The sequence below is a fragment of the Salvelinus sp. IW2-2015 genome, linkage group LG28, assembly GCF_002910315.2.
Source record: "Salvelinus sp. IW2-2015 linkage group LG28, ASM291031v2, whole genome shotgun sequence".
Classification (NCBI taxonomy): domain Eukaryota; kingdom Metazoa; phylum Chordata; class Actinopteri; order Salmoniformes; family Salmonidae; genus Salvelinus; species Salvelinus sp. IW2-2015.
Window position 1 is genome coordinate 4,413,162 of NC_036868.1, and position 18,954 is coordinate 4,432,115.

The 18,954-nt window shown below is 42.4% G+C and overlaps 1 protein-coding gene across 3 annotated transcripts in view; it reads right to left on the reverse strand.

Annotated features, from left to right (window-relative positions):
• Positions 1–18,954, reverse strand: part of LOC111954644 (dual specificity protein phosphatase 10) — a 56,978-nt gene that overhangs the window by 12,487 nt on the left and 25,537 nt on the right. The window contains exons 1-3 of one of the 3 annotated variants that reach the window (XM_023974519.3): positions 4,255–4,688; positions 3,659–3,722; positions 1,951–2,842 (exon numbers count right to left, since the gene is read on the reverse strand). In XM_023974519.3, coding sequence (XP_023830287.1) covers positions 1,951–2,794 — 844 coding nt within the window. In that variant the 5' untranslated portion in view covers positions 2,795–2,842; positions 3,659–3,722; positions 4,255–4,688. Of the gene's footprint in view, positions 1–1,950; positions 2,843–3,658; positions 3,723–4,254; positions 4,689–18,954 lie in introns of those variants that run through there. The other 2 variants (XM_023974517.3, XM_023974520.3) reach the window with 2 other exon arrangements.

Sequence of the window (18,954 nt, forward strand, 5' to 3'; positions counted from 1 at the left end):
GGGAAGTGAGGAGGGAGGGGAGGAGGAGGTTAGGAGGGGGAGGAGGAAGGAGGAACGGAAGGGGAAGGAAGGGGGGAAGTGGAGCGGGAGGAAGGGAGGGGGAGAGGAGAAGGGAGGAAGCTCCTCTGGAGAGGAGAAGAGGAGAGAGGAAGGAGAGGAGAGGAAGGAGAGAAGGGGGAGTGAGAGGAGGCAGGGAGAGGAGAGAGAGGTAGAGTAGAGGAGAGAGAGGAGAGAGAGGAGAGGACGAGGAGGAGGAGAGGAAGGAGAGGATAGGAAGAGGAGAGCGAGTAGGATAGAAGAGGGATGGGGATGGTGGCATCAAGGTGCTACAGTACTAGACCTCCCTGAAAGACCGCGTCTGCGAGGCAGACGCAGACTAGACCGGAGCTGCTGCCTAACAGGGCGCACGTATTTACTAAGAGCTGCCTCCCAGCCTCTGCAAAAACAAGCCAAAGCATGTTACCATAACCTGACAGACTGAGGCTGCAAGGAACAAATTTGATCTGTCTGTTTGTTGTTTTCTGTGTGTGTGTGTGTGTGTGTGTGTGTGTGTGTGCTGTGTGTGTGTGTGTGTGTGTGTGTGTGTGTGTGTTGTGTGTGTGTGTGTGTGTGTGGGTGTGTGTGTGTGTGTGTGGTGTGTGTGTGTGTGAATGTGTGTTGTGTGTGTGTGTGTGTGTGATGTAGAGTGTAGTTGTGATGTGTCTGGGTGGTGGGAGTGCGTGCAAATCAAGCAGAGTGTGAAGGATAAGGGTCAGCTGATACTGTTGGAATCAGACTTACATACAGTATATACTGTAGTTTATAGATGGGTAGTACACAGTAAATGACAGTATGAGTTACTAAGTGAGTAGCTTACACACAATGGAGGCAAGACAAAAAGGCCTTACATTTACTTTACACCTAACATGAGCCTATTCATCAGGGACATACATTCAATAGCAAATATCACCATTGCACCTCTACCAACCTCATTGCCTATTGCCACCTAACTCTTCACAACATAAGTATACAGACAGGCTAGTCTCTGAAAAATGAATTAGACAGACCAACTTACAGCTACATAAACCAATCTCTCTCATCCTCTCAGAGACAACCCAGAGCTCTAAAAAAAAATTGCTCTTTAATCAAAACAGTCCTGTGGCTTTCTATATTAGAGACCTCATCTTCCCTCATCCATCAACCATTCCAGATAAAGACCTCATCCTCTTCCCTAATCCTTCAACCATTCCAGATAACATCCCAGGTGTTTCTCCTTTGACTCGTTGAAGCTTAAACACAACCTCCAGAGAACCTCAAGAGAACCCCCCTGTTATGGTCTAAAAGGCCAAACTGATCCTAAATCAGCACTGCTACACTACCTACTCTGAGATCTTGAAAAGTTGGGATCTTTTAATGTTGACTGTACTATACCGACTGTGTTTTACCAATCTTTTATGAAGAGTAATTTTACTTTTTGTGTTGTTTGCTGGTTTGGCAATGCCACTGTCAGCCAGAAAAGTATGCTTACAAGGATTATCACCACAGCAAGCAAGGTACTTGGAGTCGAACAGACAGGCTTGGATGAGATCTTTAAGGTCAGGGCCCTCAGCAAGGCTCACAAAATCATTTTAGACCCAAAACACCGCCTGTACCCAGACTTTGAACTACTCCCCTCTTGGTGCAGGTTTAGMGCACCCCCCGGCAGGAATAACAGAACTAGACAATAACTTGTGCCAGGTGTGATATCCCTCCTAAACAGCTCGGGCTAATGTTCCTATCGACCCAGTAAGGCCAGCAGGTTKTTTTTATTAGTATGTAACTGTTATGAATTTTGCATTGTCAATTTGTTTTCTACTGTATTTAAARGCCACTTTAAACGTGTACATGATACTGCAACAAAATTTCCCCATGAGGACAATAAAGTCAGATAAGTAAAGATGCTGTGAATACGAGCCCAGAACTTCGCCCTACCTTTGAGAACGATGGGGTCCTTTCCCTCCCTCTTCAGCGAATCCAGGACCACATGAAGGGGTTGTGAGGAGGTCACCCTCTGGGGATCCATTGTACTCTCGTCGTACACCACAATCTCTTTGGAGAAGATGCCCTTAAAGGAGTCCTTGCCAGAGGACTCACGGCACGAGAGCAGGTCCAGCACYGTGATCTTGCCCTGCTGCAGCCGTCGCCGGCTGATCTTGTCCGAACAGTTGATGTGCACCGCACCCTGGATGTGGCTCTTGTTGTAGTCCATGAAGGGCCGGCAGTCGATGATGACRGGCACCGGCCCGACCGGGTGGCCCATGGGGCACCTGGCCATCCGCTTGGCCAGCTCATTGGGGTGGATGACCCGGACAGTGGACCCTAGAGCCTTGGTTGGGCCAGAGGTGAGACTAGGGTCGCTGAAGGCCTCATGGTGTATCATGCCCATGCCCGTGACTATGGGGTTGGAGGAGGCGGGTCCAGCATAGCTGAGGTTGGGGCTGCTGGCGCTCACCTGGCTGACGTGGCTCTGCTGCTGGCGCTGGTTCTGCTGGCTGTCCTTCTCGTAGGTGGTGACCGAGCAGCAGCTGGCACTGGTGCATCCACACGACAGGGAGCGCGTGGAGCCGTTAGATGAGGGCATATAAGTGAGGTTGGTCGCCCGGATCTTCACCACCGTTGTGCTGATGACGGTCGTCTTGCTTACGGGGCTGGTGACAGTAGTGTCCAGGTAGCTGGTGTCCAGGTAGCTGGTATCCAGGCGCAGTCGGAGTTCCTGAGGTCGGATRGGCCTTGGCAGCGCCACCACAATTCTGTCGTCAAGGGGAGATGGAGGCATGTGGAGGCTGAGGGTCGGGACGTCTACGGAGAACTACAGGAAGCCAGTCTGGAGAAATATGGAAAGAACAGATCAGGGGCCATATGTATTAAGTGTCTCAGAGTAGGAGTGCTGATCTAGGATCTGGRCCCCCCTGTCCATGTAATCTTATTCATCGTGATCTAAAAGGCTAAACTGATCCTAAATCAGTGCTCCTACTCTGAGATGCTTTATGAATACGGGCCCAGATCAGGATTGTGAATGGACTCAGTGGAAAAAAGCATCTGTATAGACTCAATAATAAGCACAGCATGTAATGCATAGCATGGAGGTTTGTTGATGACCAATGTCATTGACTCTCTCAGGGGACAATGAATGAGATAGGCTACAGGTACTTATCTATTTAATCAAACATGTATAGTACTAAACGGCTACACAGTAACCAAATACAGTATCTATCTACTTAAAGGTCTGCAAGGCAACTGCCACAGTTGGTGGGAATAACCAGGTAAACGAGAGAGACTACTGCCCATTTAGTAAGGGTGGGTATTAACCATAGAATGTATTATATAAACTCAGAAAATGTGGAGTGTCCCATGAAAATGCATGACCAAATAATATAATCATCACACATATGTGCAGGTAATTTAACAGCCCAAATGTCTGGGCTTCGCAGCTAGGCTACTGTCAATTTCACAGTGCAGTACAATAAGCCTTTGAATTTCGTGTGACAAAAAGACTGATGAATACTGCATCATCGTGTAGGGCTACACCGCAGTTTGGTCTCTCTCTCCAAATCACATCTGGAACAGTCATGGGGTGCGGGAAAAGCTGCTTAAATTTAATCAAACGTTGTAATAAAGATGTAATAAACCATGTCCTCACATCAAAAGACGCCCATGGTGGCGTCCRCTGACCCGCACATTCAGTATCCAGCTGTTTCAACTAGCTGGTAAGGTAAAAAGAAATCACAGGGTGTACATACATTCATTGACGAGACCGGCATAAGGACGTGCTGAGAATAAAGTATCGAGGGTTTCGGCAGTACAGACACGGTTTGTAAATGTCATTTCACTTCAAAGACGCCGCGGTTGCATAAACGTATCTCACATAGTAAAACATTGTATAATTTGTAGTGTAAATCTAGTCTTGATAATTTTGGCAACAGCCGGTTACAGGTATATTTGTTCACAGTGATATTGAAGAGCCAACAGTTTATCATCTGTCAGAGGTTTACATGAACGAAATTAGTTCATGCAACGATCTGAAGGCTTCATGATATCGAATATATAATTTCATGTGAAATTCCCATAATCTGACATCGTTCATATTTCGCACTGTTATGACGTGAAATGTCTGAGTATGGCATGTTCATGTTGATTAACGTCAGCGCTGTGACCGTTTCATTTCTATACAACTTGTAAACTATAGTATAGACTTTGAAGTGTCGCCTATTAAAGGATTTTTAAAAGTGTACTTACATTTTTGTAAAACAATATTTTGTGCGCTCCGGGTGAATGTAGAATGATTTTATTTGCGCTCAACGTTGACTCCATTCAGCCTGTCCCAGTGCCGAGGATCCGCAACATTTTTACTTTTAGCCTGGTCCTCAGTAATAATATACAAGGGGTCAGCCAACCTAGTGAAGTAGCACTTTGGGATTGACACGGGTATGAGCCAATACACGAGTTCATTAATATTAAATGCATTCGTTTTGTACAGTGAGAGCGCAGCAAGAGCCAACCCCGTAGTGGGTGGGAGTTCAGATCCGGGTGTTAAATCAGCTCTTTGAGGATAGGGCTGTCGAATGAACAATGCTTACAGTCCCATGTATTAGGGTAGGGTGATGTCACTGGCAACCAATCAAAAGGCCGATACTAGGCAGAGCGAAGCAAGCGTAGACTGAATACTCCATGCTCTGATGAGAAGTTCGTTCATCCTTGGTTTGGTGCCCCGCGCCGTCTTTAATGCGTTATTCTCCGCCTATTGATGCAGAAAATGCAGTCGTAATGACGGTAGTAGTTGCATGCAATGAATTGTTTAATAATGGTGCATGGTATTGTTATATCAGGGGGGAAACTGATGTATAGTGATTAATATGATATTACAATATTATATGAGGTTAACCACAGGGGCCTTCAATCAGCCCATTGGTGACACATTCTCATTGGAATTGACAAATTGCTCATTGAGGGGTGTATCATGGATAATTATAGTCATTTTAGGTCCTGCTCCAGAATAGCCATGCCTGYGTTCTCACCAATGATTTATATATACACTAGATGACTGATAAGGGCTGCTGTGTTGAAGCCTCTGTGCCTCCATCTTGGCACTCCCCCACYGTGGTAAAACAATATTTTGGAAGCTATAGAAATGCATTTATTAATGTCTACATTCGCTTTTGCCACATGTATTCTATAACAGACACCTTAATGCATACTTTACAATTATATTATGTGACCTAAAAATAAAATATATACTTATATACATGTAATTTTGATCCTTGAAACATTTATTTGAAATACTGTAGAATTCCATTCATTCCTATGCAGGACTGCTCCTGGTGGGGAGTGCAAATATGGCCGACCGGGGGCTTCAAAGCCTTTCAATGGACAATATACACTACTGTTCAAAAGTTTGGGGTCACTTAGAAATGTCCTTGTTTTTGAAAGAAAAGCTATTTTTTTGTCCATTAAAATAACGTCAAATTGATCAGAAATACAGTGTAGACGTTGTAAATGACTATTGTAGCTGGAAACGGCAAATTTTTTATGAAATATCTACATAGGCGTACAGAGGCCCATTATCAGCAACCATCACTCCTGTGTTCCAATGGCACGTTGTGTTAGCTAATCCAAGTTTATCATTTTAAAAGGCTAATTGATCATTAGAAAACCCTTTTGCAATTATGTTAGCACAGCTGAAAACTCTTGCCTTGATTAAAGAAGCAATAAAACTGGCCTTCTTTAGACTAGTTGAGTATCTAGAGCATCAGCATTTGTGGGTTCGGTTACAGGCTCAAAAATGGCCAGAAACAAAGAACTCTCTTCTGAAACTCGTCAGTCTATTCTTGTTCTGAGAAATTAAGGTTATTCCATGTGAGAAATTGACAAGAAACTGAAGATTTGGTACAACGCTGTGTACTACTCCCTTCACAGAACAGAGCAAACTGGCTCTAACCAGAATAGAAAGAGGAGTGGAAGGCCCGGTGCACACCTGAGCAAGAGGACAAGTACATTAGAGAGTCTAGTTTGAGAAACAGACGCCTCACAAGTTCTCAACTGGCAGCTTCATTAAATAGTACCCGCAAAACACCAGTCTCAACGTCAACAGTGAAGAGGCGACTCCAGGATGCTGGCCTTCTCTGCAGAGTTCCTCTGTCCACACTGGACTGTGTTCTTTTGCCCATCTTAATCTTTTKTTTTTATTGGCCAGTCTGAGATATGGCTTTTTCTTTGCAACTCTGCCTAGAAGGCCAGCATCTCGGAGTCGCCTCTTTACTGTTGGCGATTAAGTTAAGTTTGTTCTTAACTGACTTGCCTCGTTAAATAAAGGTTAAATAAAAATATAAAACATTTAAATGATGCTGCCACCACCATGCTTCACTGTAGGGATGGTGCCAGGTTTCCTCCAGACGTGACGCTTCGCATTCAGGCCAAAGAGTTGAATCTTGGTTTCATCAGACCGGAGAATCTTGTTTCTCATGGTCTGAGAGTCTTTAAGTGCCTTTTGGAAAACTCCATGCAGGCTGTCATGTGCCTTTTACTGAGGGGTGGCTTCTGTCTGGCCACTTTCAAAGCAAAGGGTCTGAATACTTATGCAAATAAGGTATTTCTGTTTTTTGTTTTTTTGAAATATGCAAAATTTTCTGAAAACAATTTTCTGTTTGCCATTATGGGGTATGCTGTTATGTTTTATTCATTTAATCCATTTTAGAATAATGCTGTAAAGTAACAAAATGTGAAAAAAGTTAAGGGGTCTGAATACTTTCTGAAAGCACTGTATATAGTCATATGAAAAAGTGAGTACACCACCTGGAAAGTTTTTAATTTTAATTTWATTTTTTTACATATTTGGACACATGGATATTTGAGCTAAATTCCAACCACATTCATTGATAAAGGTAACCCAATTAACAAATCATACAGAAAATGTCATGCAATTAAAATGAAAGTCCTTATGCAGAAAAATGTAGTGGACTCCTACCTTTACCATCACATAAAATGGCTCAAATTACAATCAGATGCACCAAAATAGAAAATCATTAGAGAGTAACTTGGAAGGATCCAGCCTTTCATCAAGATTAGAAACTTTGTCTGGTTTGGTCTTCACTATATGGGTGTGTGGTAACACATCATGCCAAGACCAAAAGACCTCCGAGGCCCTCAGAAGAAAGATAATTGATGCCCGTGAGTCTGGGAGGGGTTACAAATCAATTTCCAAGCAATTCGAAGTACATCATTCCATTGTCCGACGGATCATCTACAAACTGAGAAAATTCCAGACCACTGGCAATCTACCTAGTACAGGTTGTCCCACCAAATTCAACCCAAGAGCTGACCGAAAGATGCTCATAGAAGTCTCTAAGAACCCCAGTGTAACATCAAGGGATCTACAGGTCTCTCTTACCACAATCAATGACAGTCAACTGTCAGAAAGAGACTGCACAAACTTAGCCCACATAGGAGGTCAAGAAGGAAGAAGCTTCTGCTCTCAAAAAAMAATATCAAGACACGACTCACGTTTGCCAAAACTACTGGAACAATGTGCTCTGGAGAGATGAGTCAAAGGTGGAGTTGTCTGGCCACAATGCCAGACGGCATGTTTGGCGAAAACGAAACCCTGCCTTTGAACAGAACAACCTCATACCAACCGTAAAGCATGCAGGTGGTGGCATTATGGTTTGGGGCTGCTTTGCTGCCTCTGGGCCTGACCAACGTGCCATTATTGAGTCAACCATGAATTCCATATTGTACCAGAGAATTCTTGAGGAGAATGTGAGGCCATCTGTCAAAAAGGTGAAGCTGAACCAAACATGGATCTTGCAACAGGACAATGATCCAAAATACACAAGCAAAGCTACAACAGAATGGCTCAAAAAGAAGAAATGGAGGGTTATGGAATGGCTGAGTCAAAGCCAAGATCTCAATCCTGTCGAAATGCTGTTGGGGGACTTGAAGCGGGCCGTGCARGCAAGAAAGCCCTTGAACATGACACAGTTGAAGCAGTACTGTACAAATTACTCCCAGTCGGTGCAAGAGACTGATAGATAGTCACAAGAAATGGCTACATTAAGTTATTTCAGCCAAACGGGCAACACCAGCTGTTGAAACTAGGTGTGTACTTATTTCATGGAATTGCATTTCTGTAGATTTTTTATGGATAAATGATTGCAAAGTATAATCTTTCAGTGTCATTTGTTAAATTAGGTTACCTTTCTCTGTCAATAGTGTTGAAGTGAAGATTACATATCTGTCCAAATATTTCCAAATATGACTGTATGTACATTCAACAATCAATTAACCCATGTATCATAACAGTAAATTCCAATCTAGGACAACAGTTGAGCCTTTAAACAACCGGTCATCCATCATTTGATACAAGTCTATTACTGTACTATATCGTTATGAAATTAGTTTGGATTAACTACACAAAGCTGGCTGCTAGCAGGTCAACAATGCAAAGACTTTTAAAGGTTGTCCAAGTCAAGAGGTTATAGTGCTGCTTGTTCACATGCACACACGCCCACACAACAACAACAGTGACCCTGAAGCCTGTGAACAATGTGAGGTAATATTGGTGGGGTACTATTGTGGGGTAATATTGGTGGGGTAATATTGTGAGGTAATATTGGTGGGGTAATATTGTGGGGTAATATTGTGAGATAATATTGGTGGGGTAATATTGTGAGGTAATATTGTGAGGTAATATTGGTGGGGTAAGCGAGTGTTGCTCATTGGCTGTGGCTGCATTGGAAAAGGTGTCAAGTTGGCTGAGAGCACACGCTCCCATACGACAGGACACATGTTGTTAAAATGTCCAACTTCAGTCAGCTGATTCTGGCCATCTTTTATGGTTAGTTCTAGTCGGGCAGCTTAGTTTTCCATTCAGAGGACCCCCACTTTTGTTKATGTCTTATTGGTCAAGGTCACGCCAAATAATTATCACCAGATCTCCTTCAGCCTATCTTTGGCCTTGATTCCCGGGACTTCAGGTTCAGTTAGTCTATGACCCCAGCATGCTGTGTGGTCAGAAACATGCTTTCCRCATCCTGATGAGCACTTCCACAGTTTACCTTCCTCCTAAACTTTTCCTCCTGTGGACTGAATCCCTGTATGTCTGATGTTTAATTGTGCATGCATCTAAATGACCACATAGTTAATGTCAGTTCTCACTGGACATGATTCTCAGTTATCTGAACCATGAGTGGTCAGATGTGTGTGTGAATGTGGACATCTTCTTCCATTAAACTCCCCTTAACCTGGACATCTGCCTTATCTTTGCTCTGACATGACATTCTGTAGTGCTTGCTATCGGCTTTAAGCCAGCACCTAAGGTTTCTTATTACATTCATGGTCCTTCGATTCTCTACAACCCTACCCCTATTTTTCACATGTCGTGGGGAGAGGGTCTCACTGCTATCAAAGTCCAAACAACATCTGAGCTCTCTATTTATACCTGTCAGCAGCCTTGAACAATGCAGGACTTTTATTATGGCTGCTATTCTTAGCAGCTGCACAGAGGGGCATTTAGAAATGTGTGACTGGAGCTGATCAAAGCCCTATCCAAATTGAATTCTCAGAGACTCTGGTATCATTTGTTGAGGAAGGGTACAGGGACAGGGACCCTTGCCCATAATTGAGGATTACCTTGGCCACAAAGAATTGTTCACCCCGCAAAACCGTGCTTTAATCGGATCAATGTCCATGATAAATGGTTTGGTATTATGGCTCGATAGAGTGTTTTATGTTGTTGACATTATGTTATGTTGTTCCCATAAACTATTATGTTCAAAGTGTAAAGGAGGTAAGCTACTCCTGGAGTTTTTGTTGTTGTTGCTGAATGTGGTAAAAATTAACACAGTTGTAGATCCAGGAAAAGCAACACGTTGAGATTTACATAACATTCAAATGAATACTAACAGTCAATGCTGAAATAGCATCGGCAGTTGGTGATGGTGGTGTGATCACAGCCAAGTTGTGTTGTTATGAATATGTGTCACTGTTAATGTCCATGAAAAACACTTACAGTAAATGTGCAAGGTTGAAAAAACAACACAAGAAATCAACAACCATGTGTCATTAGTTGTATTAGGCCACTATCAGACCATTGTTGATCATGATCTCCCATTGTTTTCTGTGGTAGGAGAAAGGATTCGTTTTTTTATCAATTTCAATTTATTTGAGAAGAAATAGAGAATTGTTTAAGAAAAGTGCATTTGTGCCAATATATTTGGGTGCAACTGTAGCACTATGGTGTGTGGATCTTTTATCAGACAAAGGATATGTAGCATCTTTGTCAAAAGCTAGTGAAAGCCACAACTGAAGTTCCCTTTGGTAAAAATTCAGTTATTCGATTCTAAAGCCTTTTCCAAAATACACAATATACTCCTTACCATAGCAGGTTCATCAGCTTTTCCCATTGAGACCCATGCAAACGCTGACAGTGTGGCTGATGTGCTTACGCAAACTAAACCGGTTTAGTGTGGTCACAAACCATGGAATAAAAGTATAGGTCAACATCAGGATTATGTCACTATGTTAGTGAGGTCTTTTGAAGGCTAGTTTGTTCTATAGTAGAGTTAATCTGATGCATGTAGGTTCTATGTTTGGCAAGCTTAGAAATAGCTCAGAAATACTGCATGAATACAGTGCAACCTAGCGTTTCTGGTCTTGTCACTTTCCATGATGAACCACTGTCTTCTGACTTAACAAGACATTGAAAGATCACTAAATTATTTGTTACCAATGCATTTCATTGTAGCATGTCATTCAGTATGCAGCCTGTGTTCTGCTGGTAAAAAWATATATACATGTGTCTCACTGGTCACATTACCTAGTGTCAAATTGAAAAATGACATTCAAACCAAGATGGCATAAGTCAGACAAATTCAAGGGATTTAATTTTCAGTTTGAAAGCCTTCTCGTCACTAATGCGTTGTTGGAAGGAACCAAAGGGGAACATCATACCCAATACACATCTACACTGAACAAAAATATAAACACAACATGTAGTGTTGGTCCCATGTTTCATGAGCTGAAATAAAAGATCCCAGAAATGTTATATGCTCAAAAAGCTTATTTKTTTAAAATGTTGTGCACAAATGTGTTTACARKCCTGTTAGTGAGCATTTCTCCTTTGCCAAGATAATCCATCCACCTGACAGGTGTGGCATATCAAGAAGCTGATTAAACAGKATTATCATTACAAAGGTGCACCTTGTGCTGGGGACAATAAAAGGCCACTCTAAAATGTGCAACACAATGCCACAGACGTCTCAAGTTTTGAGGGAGCGTGCAATTGGCATGCTGACTGCAGGAATGTCCACCAGAGCTGTTGCCAGAGAATTTAATGCTAATTTCTATACCATAAGCCGCCTCCAGTGTCGTTTCAGAAAATTTGGCAGTGCATCCAACCGGTCTCACAACCACATACCATGTGTATGGTGTCATTGTGGGTGAGTGGTTTGCTGATGTCAGCGTTATGAACAGAGTACCCCATGGTGGCGGTGGGGTTATGTTATGGGCAGGCATTAGCTACAGACAACGAACACAATTGCATTTTATTGATGGCAATTTGAAAGCACAAAAATACAGTGACGAGATCCTGAGGCCCATTGTTTTTTGGGGTACTTGTACCTTTTTTTCGGGATATCCAAATGGTAGGCCTTGTCCCATCGCTGAAACTCCCCTAAAGACTCAGGTCGAGAGCCATGCGTCCTCCAAAACACGACCTTGCCAAGCCGCACTGCTTCTTGACACACAGCTCGCTTAACCCGGAAGCCAGCCACACCAATGTGTAGGAGGAAACACTGCCCAGCTGGTGACCAAGGTCAGCTTGCAGGCGCCCGGCCCGCCACAAGGAGTCCCTAGAGCACGATGGGACAAGGAAATCCCAGCCAGGCCAAACCCTCCCCTAAGCTGGAAAACGCTGGGCCAATTGTGCCCACCTCATGCGTCTCCCGGTCACGGCTGGCTGTAACACAGCCTGGGATCGAACCCAGGTCTGTAGTGATGCCTCAAGCACTGAGATGCAGTGCCTTAGACCACTGCCCACCCAGGAGGCCCCCTGAGGCCCATTGTATGGCCAATTTATTTTTAAGGTATCTGTGACCAACAGATGCATATCTGTATTCCCGGTCATGTGAAATCCATAGATTAGGGCCTAATAAATTTATTTGAATTGACTGATTTCCTCATATGAACTGTAACTCAGTAAAATCTAAGACATTTTTGCATGTTGTGTTTATATTTTCTATGACCATACCTACAGTGTCTTCAGAAAGTATTCACATCCTTTGACTTTATCCAGATTTTTGTGTTAGAGCCTGAATTGTAAATTGATTAAATTTAGATTTTTTTGTCACTGACCTATACACAATACCCCATAATGTCAAAGTGGAATTATGTTTTTAGACATTTTTACAAATGTCTTGAGTCAATAAGTATTCAACCCCTTTGTTATGGCAAGCCTAAATAAGTTCAGGAGTAAAAATGTGCTTAATGAGTCACATAAGTTGCAWGGAATAGTGTTTAACATGATTTTTGTATGACTACCTCATCTCTGTATCCCACACATACAATTATCTGTAAGGTTGCTCAGTCCAGCAGTGAACTTCAAACACAAATTCAACCACAAAGACCAGAGAGGTTTTCCAATGCCTTGAAAAGACATTGACTAACACTTGAGCAAGTGTATTAATTACACTTTAGATGGTCTATCAATGCACCCAGTCACTACAAACATACATGCGTCCTTCCTAACTCAGTTGCCTCACTCAGTTGCCGGAGAGGAAGGAAACCGCTCAGGGATTTCACCATGAGGCCAATGGTGACTTTAGAGGCAAATACAACACAACACTGAGTACCACTCTTCATATTTCAAGCATGGAGGTGGCTGCATCATGTTATGTGTATGCTTGTCATCGACAAAAACTAGAGTTTTAATGCATAAAAATCTACAGAAAAGAGCTAAGCAGAGGAAAAATCCGAAAGGAAAACCTGGCTCAGTCAGTTTTCCTACAGACACTGGGAGACAATTTKATCTTTCAGCAGGACAATAACCTAAAACACAGTTGCTTACCAAGAAGATATTAAATCTTCCTGAGMGGCCTAGTTACAGTTATTATTTAAATTGACTTACAAATCTAGGGCAAGACTTGAAAATGGCTTTCTAACAATGATCAATTTCACAGAGCTTGAAGAATTTTAATAATGTACAAACGATGTACAATCCAGGTGTGCAAAGCTCTTAGAGGCTTACCCAGAAAGACTAACAACTGTAATCTCTGCCAAAGGTGCTTCTGCAAAGTATTGACTCAGGGGTGTGAATACTTATGTTAATTAGATATTTATGTATTTAATTTCAATAAATTTGCTAAGATTTCTACAAACATGTTTTCCTTTTGTCATTATGGGGTATTGTGTCTATTGAATCCATGTTGAATTCAGGCTGTAACACAACAAAATGTGGAATAAGTCAAGGGGTATGAATACTTTCTGGAAGCACTGTTGTCACGCTRGTCGTATGAATCGGACCAAGGCGCAGCGTGGTATGCGTACATTCTTTATTATAATAAGAATGAACACTGAACAAACTAACCAAAATAACAAAACGACACATGAAGCTATGCAAAACGAGTGCTGACAGGCAACTACACATAGACAAGAACCCACGAACATCAAAGGGAAAATGGCTACCTAAATATGATCCCCAATCAGAGACAACGATAAACAGCTGCCTCTGATTGGGAACCATATCAGGCCACCATAGACATACAAATCACCTAGACCTACAAAAACCTTAGAAATACAAAAAAAAACTAGACAATACAAAAACTAACGTACCCACCCTAGTCACACCCTGACCTAACCAAAATATAAAGAAAACAGAGATATCTCAGGTCAGGGCGTGACAACTGTATACGTACAGAAATGTAAATGAAATGTGGGAAACCCCTTGATATGTAACATGCAATTTTTCCCGTTTCGTTTTTGAACTTGTTTATCTTGAGAATTTCACGCCACCTGTCATTCCAAAGTTGCACTGTAAGGCAGAATTAAATGTACCTTGGTTCTGTAAATAATAGCGCTTACGTGATAGGAATTGTATATTTACATAATATCATAATGGAGGCTTATTGTTTTTTAAATAGCAGCACTATGGCATATATCTTTAGGAAGTGATCTTGCAAGTCATTAGCTTTTAGGGGTGCTCACATTATTTGATTTCTATTTAAGTGTATTTACCAATCTTCATGTGTCCTCAGCAAAGAGGATCCGTGATTTGGAACAGCAGCACTAGGGAAAAGCCCACGTTCCATATGGAGACACAAGGTCCCCATTTATGAGAAGAATGTTCATGTATCTTGTATCTTCTATTTTTCAGGCTTAAGTCACATTTTGCTGCAGATATAGTTCAGTCTGTGTCTTACTTCAATGGCAGCTTTCTTAATGTCAAGGTTTGGAAAGCATGACACAATTTAGTCACAGGTTTCCGTCGTCGACCGATTGCATGCATAATACCGGATCATGTCAAAAGTTTGATGCTAAACAGGGTAATGTGGGTTTGTTCGTGTTTCTCGCTCTGTGTATGGAAAATCTGACAGCTATCTCACTGTGTGGTATTTGCTGGCTCTGAAGTACAGGAAGAAGCTKAACCACTTCCTGCGTTCACTTAAAGAGCWGCCTGAGAAATGAGGGCAGTCACAACTCGGTGAGTTGTAACCTTGTAACCTTAGAAACAGGTTGTCATACATATATATATTTTTTTAGCTAACCCTAGAAACAGGTTTTCATGTATACCCTCCTTATGTTCGCCTAGACCAGTATATGGTGTTACGTGAGCTGTATTTAAAGCCAATAATCAATAAAAAAACTATATACATATTTTCTTTGGGCCCATCTGGCCATGAAATGCCAACTTATACCATTTCATCTGCGAGGCTAAGGATTTAAGAGATGCTTTTGGGTTTCTGGGAGAAAATGGCACAGATGGGCATACTGCAGAATCGACAGCTTGAAAAGCAACATGTCCAAATCGATCAAATCAAATCAAATTGTATTTGTCACACGCTTCGTTAACAACAGGTGTGGACCATCAGTGAAATGCTTACTTACGGGTCCTTTTCCAACAATGCAGAGTGAAGGATATATATTTTTATTAAATGAAAGAGTGACACGAGGAATAATACACAGTGAATAACCAATAAAAATAATGAGTAAAAATAACATGGCTATATACAGGGGGTATCAGTGCCGAGTGATGGGAGAGAGAGACAGTGCCAAAGATTGAACAGTCTGTAGACCCATAACTCTCTGCATATTCATCCGATTGGACTTAATTTACATAGCACAGCATTCTTGTAAAGAGYGGGATTATGGACTTGGAAAGAGAAAGGAAGGGTGTCGGGTATTATCCTTTTTATCATTGTTTTAAATCCATTTCAAAAGCTATATGAGAAAATCACAGACACTCAAACAATTCACTTACAGGTCCTCGTCCATTTCAACGTCAGATATTTTATTGCCTTAATGACTAGGTTTAATTATTATATACAAATGTCCTTTATTCAGCACTGACTCCCTCCTATTTTTTTTATTTAACCTTTATTTAACTAGGCATGTCAGTTAACCTTCCTAGGACACACGTTCCGCTAGCGGAACCCCTCGACAACATTCCGCTGAAAAGGCAGCGCGGGAAATTCAAAAATAGTTTTTCGAAATATGTAACTTTCACACATGAACAAGTCCAATACAGCAAATGAAAGATAAACATCTTGTTAATCTACCCATCGTGTCCGATTTAAAAAATGCTTTAGAGCGAAAACACAACATATGATTATGTTAGATCACCGCCAAGTCCAAAAAACACACAGCCATTTTCCCAGCCAAAGATAMGYGTCACAAAAAGCAGAAATAGAGATAAAATGAATCACTACCCTTTGATGATCTTCATCAGATGACACTCATAGGACATAATGTTACACAATACATGCATGTTTTGTTCGATAATGTGCATATTTATATCCAAAAATCTCAGTTTARATTGGCGCCATGTTCAGAAATGCCTCCAAAATATCCGTAGAAATTGCAGAGAGCCACATCAAATAACAGAAATACTCATCATAAACTTTGATGAAAGATACATGTTTTACATATAATTAAAGATACACGTGTTCTTAATGCAACCGCTGTGTCAGATTTCAAAAAAACTTTACGGAAAAAGCAAAGCATGCAATAATCTGAGACGGCGCTCAGAAAAGAAGAAAAAAATTCTCCGCCATGTTGGAGTCAACATAAATCAGAAATTACACTATCAATACTCCCTAACCTATGATGATCTTCATCAGAATGCACTCCCAGGAATCCTAGTTCCACAATAAATTGTTGTTTTGTTTGATAATGTCCATTATTTATATCCAAGTAGCTACTTTTGTTAGCACGTTTAGTACACATATCCAAACGCTCGTGCAGGTCCAGGCGAACGTCGGACGAAAACTTCAAAAAGTTATATTCCAGGTCGAATAAACTTGTCAAACTAAGTATAGAATCAATATTTAGGATGCTGTTATCATAAATATTCAATAACATTCCAACCGGAGAATTCCTTTGTGTCTATAGAAGTAATGGAACGCAAGTCGATATCATGTGGAKTGCGCGTGACCAGGACCTGGCTCTCTGCCAGACCACTGACTCAAACAGCTCCCATCCGGCTCAACATCACAGTAGAAGCTTCATTCAATGTTCTACAGACTGTTGACGTCTAGTGGAAGCCGTAGGAAGTGCAAACAGATCCATACCTTCACTGCAGCCGAGGTGAGTAAAACATTTAAACGTGTTAACCCTCGCAAGGCTGCAAGGCCCAAGACGGCATTCCCCAGCCGCGTCCTCAGAGCATGCGCAGACCAGCTGGCGGTGTGTTTACGGACATATTCAATCAATCCTTATCCCAGTCTGCTGTTCCCACATGCTTCAAGAGGGCCACCATTGTTCCTGTTCCCAAGAAAGCTAAGGTAACTGAGCTAAACGACTATCGCCCGTAGCACTCACTTCCGTCATCATGAAGTGCTTTGAGAGACTAGTCAAGGACCATATCACCTCCCCCCCTACCGGACACCCTAGACCCACTCCAATTTGCTTACCGACCCAATAGGTCACAGACGACGCGACGCAATCGCAACCACACTGCACACTGCCCTAACCCATCTGGACAAGAGGAATACCCATGTGAGAATGCTGTTCATCGATTACAGCTCAGCATTTAACACCATAGTACCCTCCAAACTCGTCATAAAGCTCGAGACCCTGGGTCTCGACCGCCCTGTGCAACTGGGTCCTGGACTTCCTGACGGGCCGCCCCCAGGTGTGAGGGTAGGTAACAACATCTCCACCCCGCTGATCCTCAACACTGGGCCCCACAAGGTGCGTTCTGAGCCCTCTCCTGTACTCCTGTTCACCCACGACTGCGTGGCCATGCACGCCTCCAACTCGTCATCAAGTTTGCGATGACACTACAGTGGTAGGCTTGATCACCAACAACGACGAGACGGCCTACAGGGAGGAGGTGAGGGCCCTCGGAGTGTGGTGTCAGGAAATAACCTCATACTCAACGTCAACAAAACAAAGGAGATGATTGTGGACTTCAGGAAACAGCAGAGGGAGCACCCCCTATCCACATCGACGGTCAGTAGTGGAGAAGGTGGAAAGTTTTAAGTTCCTCGGTGTACAACATCACGGACAAACTGAATTGGTCCACCACACGACAGCGTTGTGAAGAAGGCGCGACAGGCGCTCTTCAACCTCAGGAGGCTGAAGAAATTCGGCTTGTCACCAAAGCACTCACAAACTTCTACAGATGCACACAATCGAGAGCATCCTGTCGGGCTGTATCACCGCCTGGTACGGCAACTGCTCGCCCCACAACCGTAAGGCTCTCAGAGGGTAGTGAGGTCTGCAGAAGCATCACACGGGGCAAACTACCTGCCCTCCAGGACCCCTACACCACCCGATGTCACAGGAAGGCCATAAAGATCATCAAGGACAACAACCACCCAAGCCACTGCCTGTTCACCCGCTATCATCCAGGAGGCGAGGTCAGTACAGGTGCATCAAAGCAGGGACCGAGAGCTGAAAAACAGCTTCTATCTCAAGGCCATCAGACTGTTAACAGCGCACCACTAACATTTAGCGGCCGCTGCCAACATACTGACTCAACTCAGCCACTTTAAAAATGGGAATTGATGGATAATTATGTAAAAATGTACCACTGGCCACTTTAGCAATGCCACTTAATACAATGTTTACATACCCTACATTACCCATCTCATATGTATATACTGTATCATCTATATCATCTACTGCATCTTGCCATCTTTATGCAATACATGTACCACTAGCCACTTTAAACTATGCCACTTTATGTTTACATACCCTACAGTACTCATCTCATATGTATATACCGTACTCTATACCATCTACTGCATCTGCCATGCGTTCTGTACCACCACTCTCCATAATTCTTTATGTACATATTCCTTTATCCCTTCACACTTGTGTGTGTGTGTAAGGTAGTAGCGGGAATTGTTAGTTAGATTGTTGGTTATTACTGCATTGTCGGAACTAGAAGCACAAGCATTTCGCTACACTCGCATTAACATCTGCTAACCATGTGTATGTGACTAATAAAATTTGATTTGATTTGATTTGATATCCCACTGGGATTTCATAGGCGATGAGTTGAAAATCGACCAGCCTCAGAATTCCACTTCCTGTTTGGATTTTTTCTCAGGTTTTTGCCTGCTATATGAGTTCTGTTATACTCACAGACATCATTCAAACAGTTTTAGAAACTTCAGAGTGTTTTCTATCCAATAGTAAAATAATATGCATATATTATCATCTGGGACAGAGTAGGAGGCAGTTCACTCTGGGCACGCTATTCATCCAAAGTGAAAATGCTGG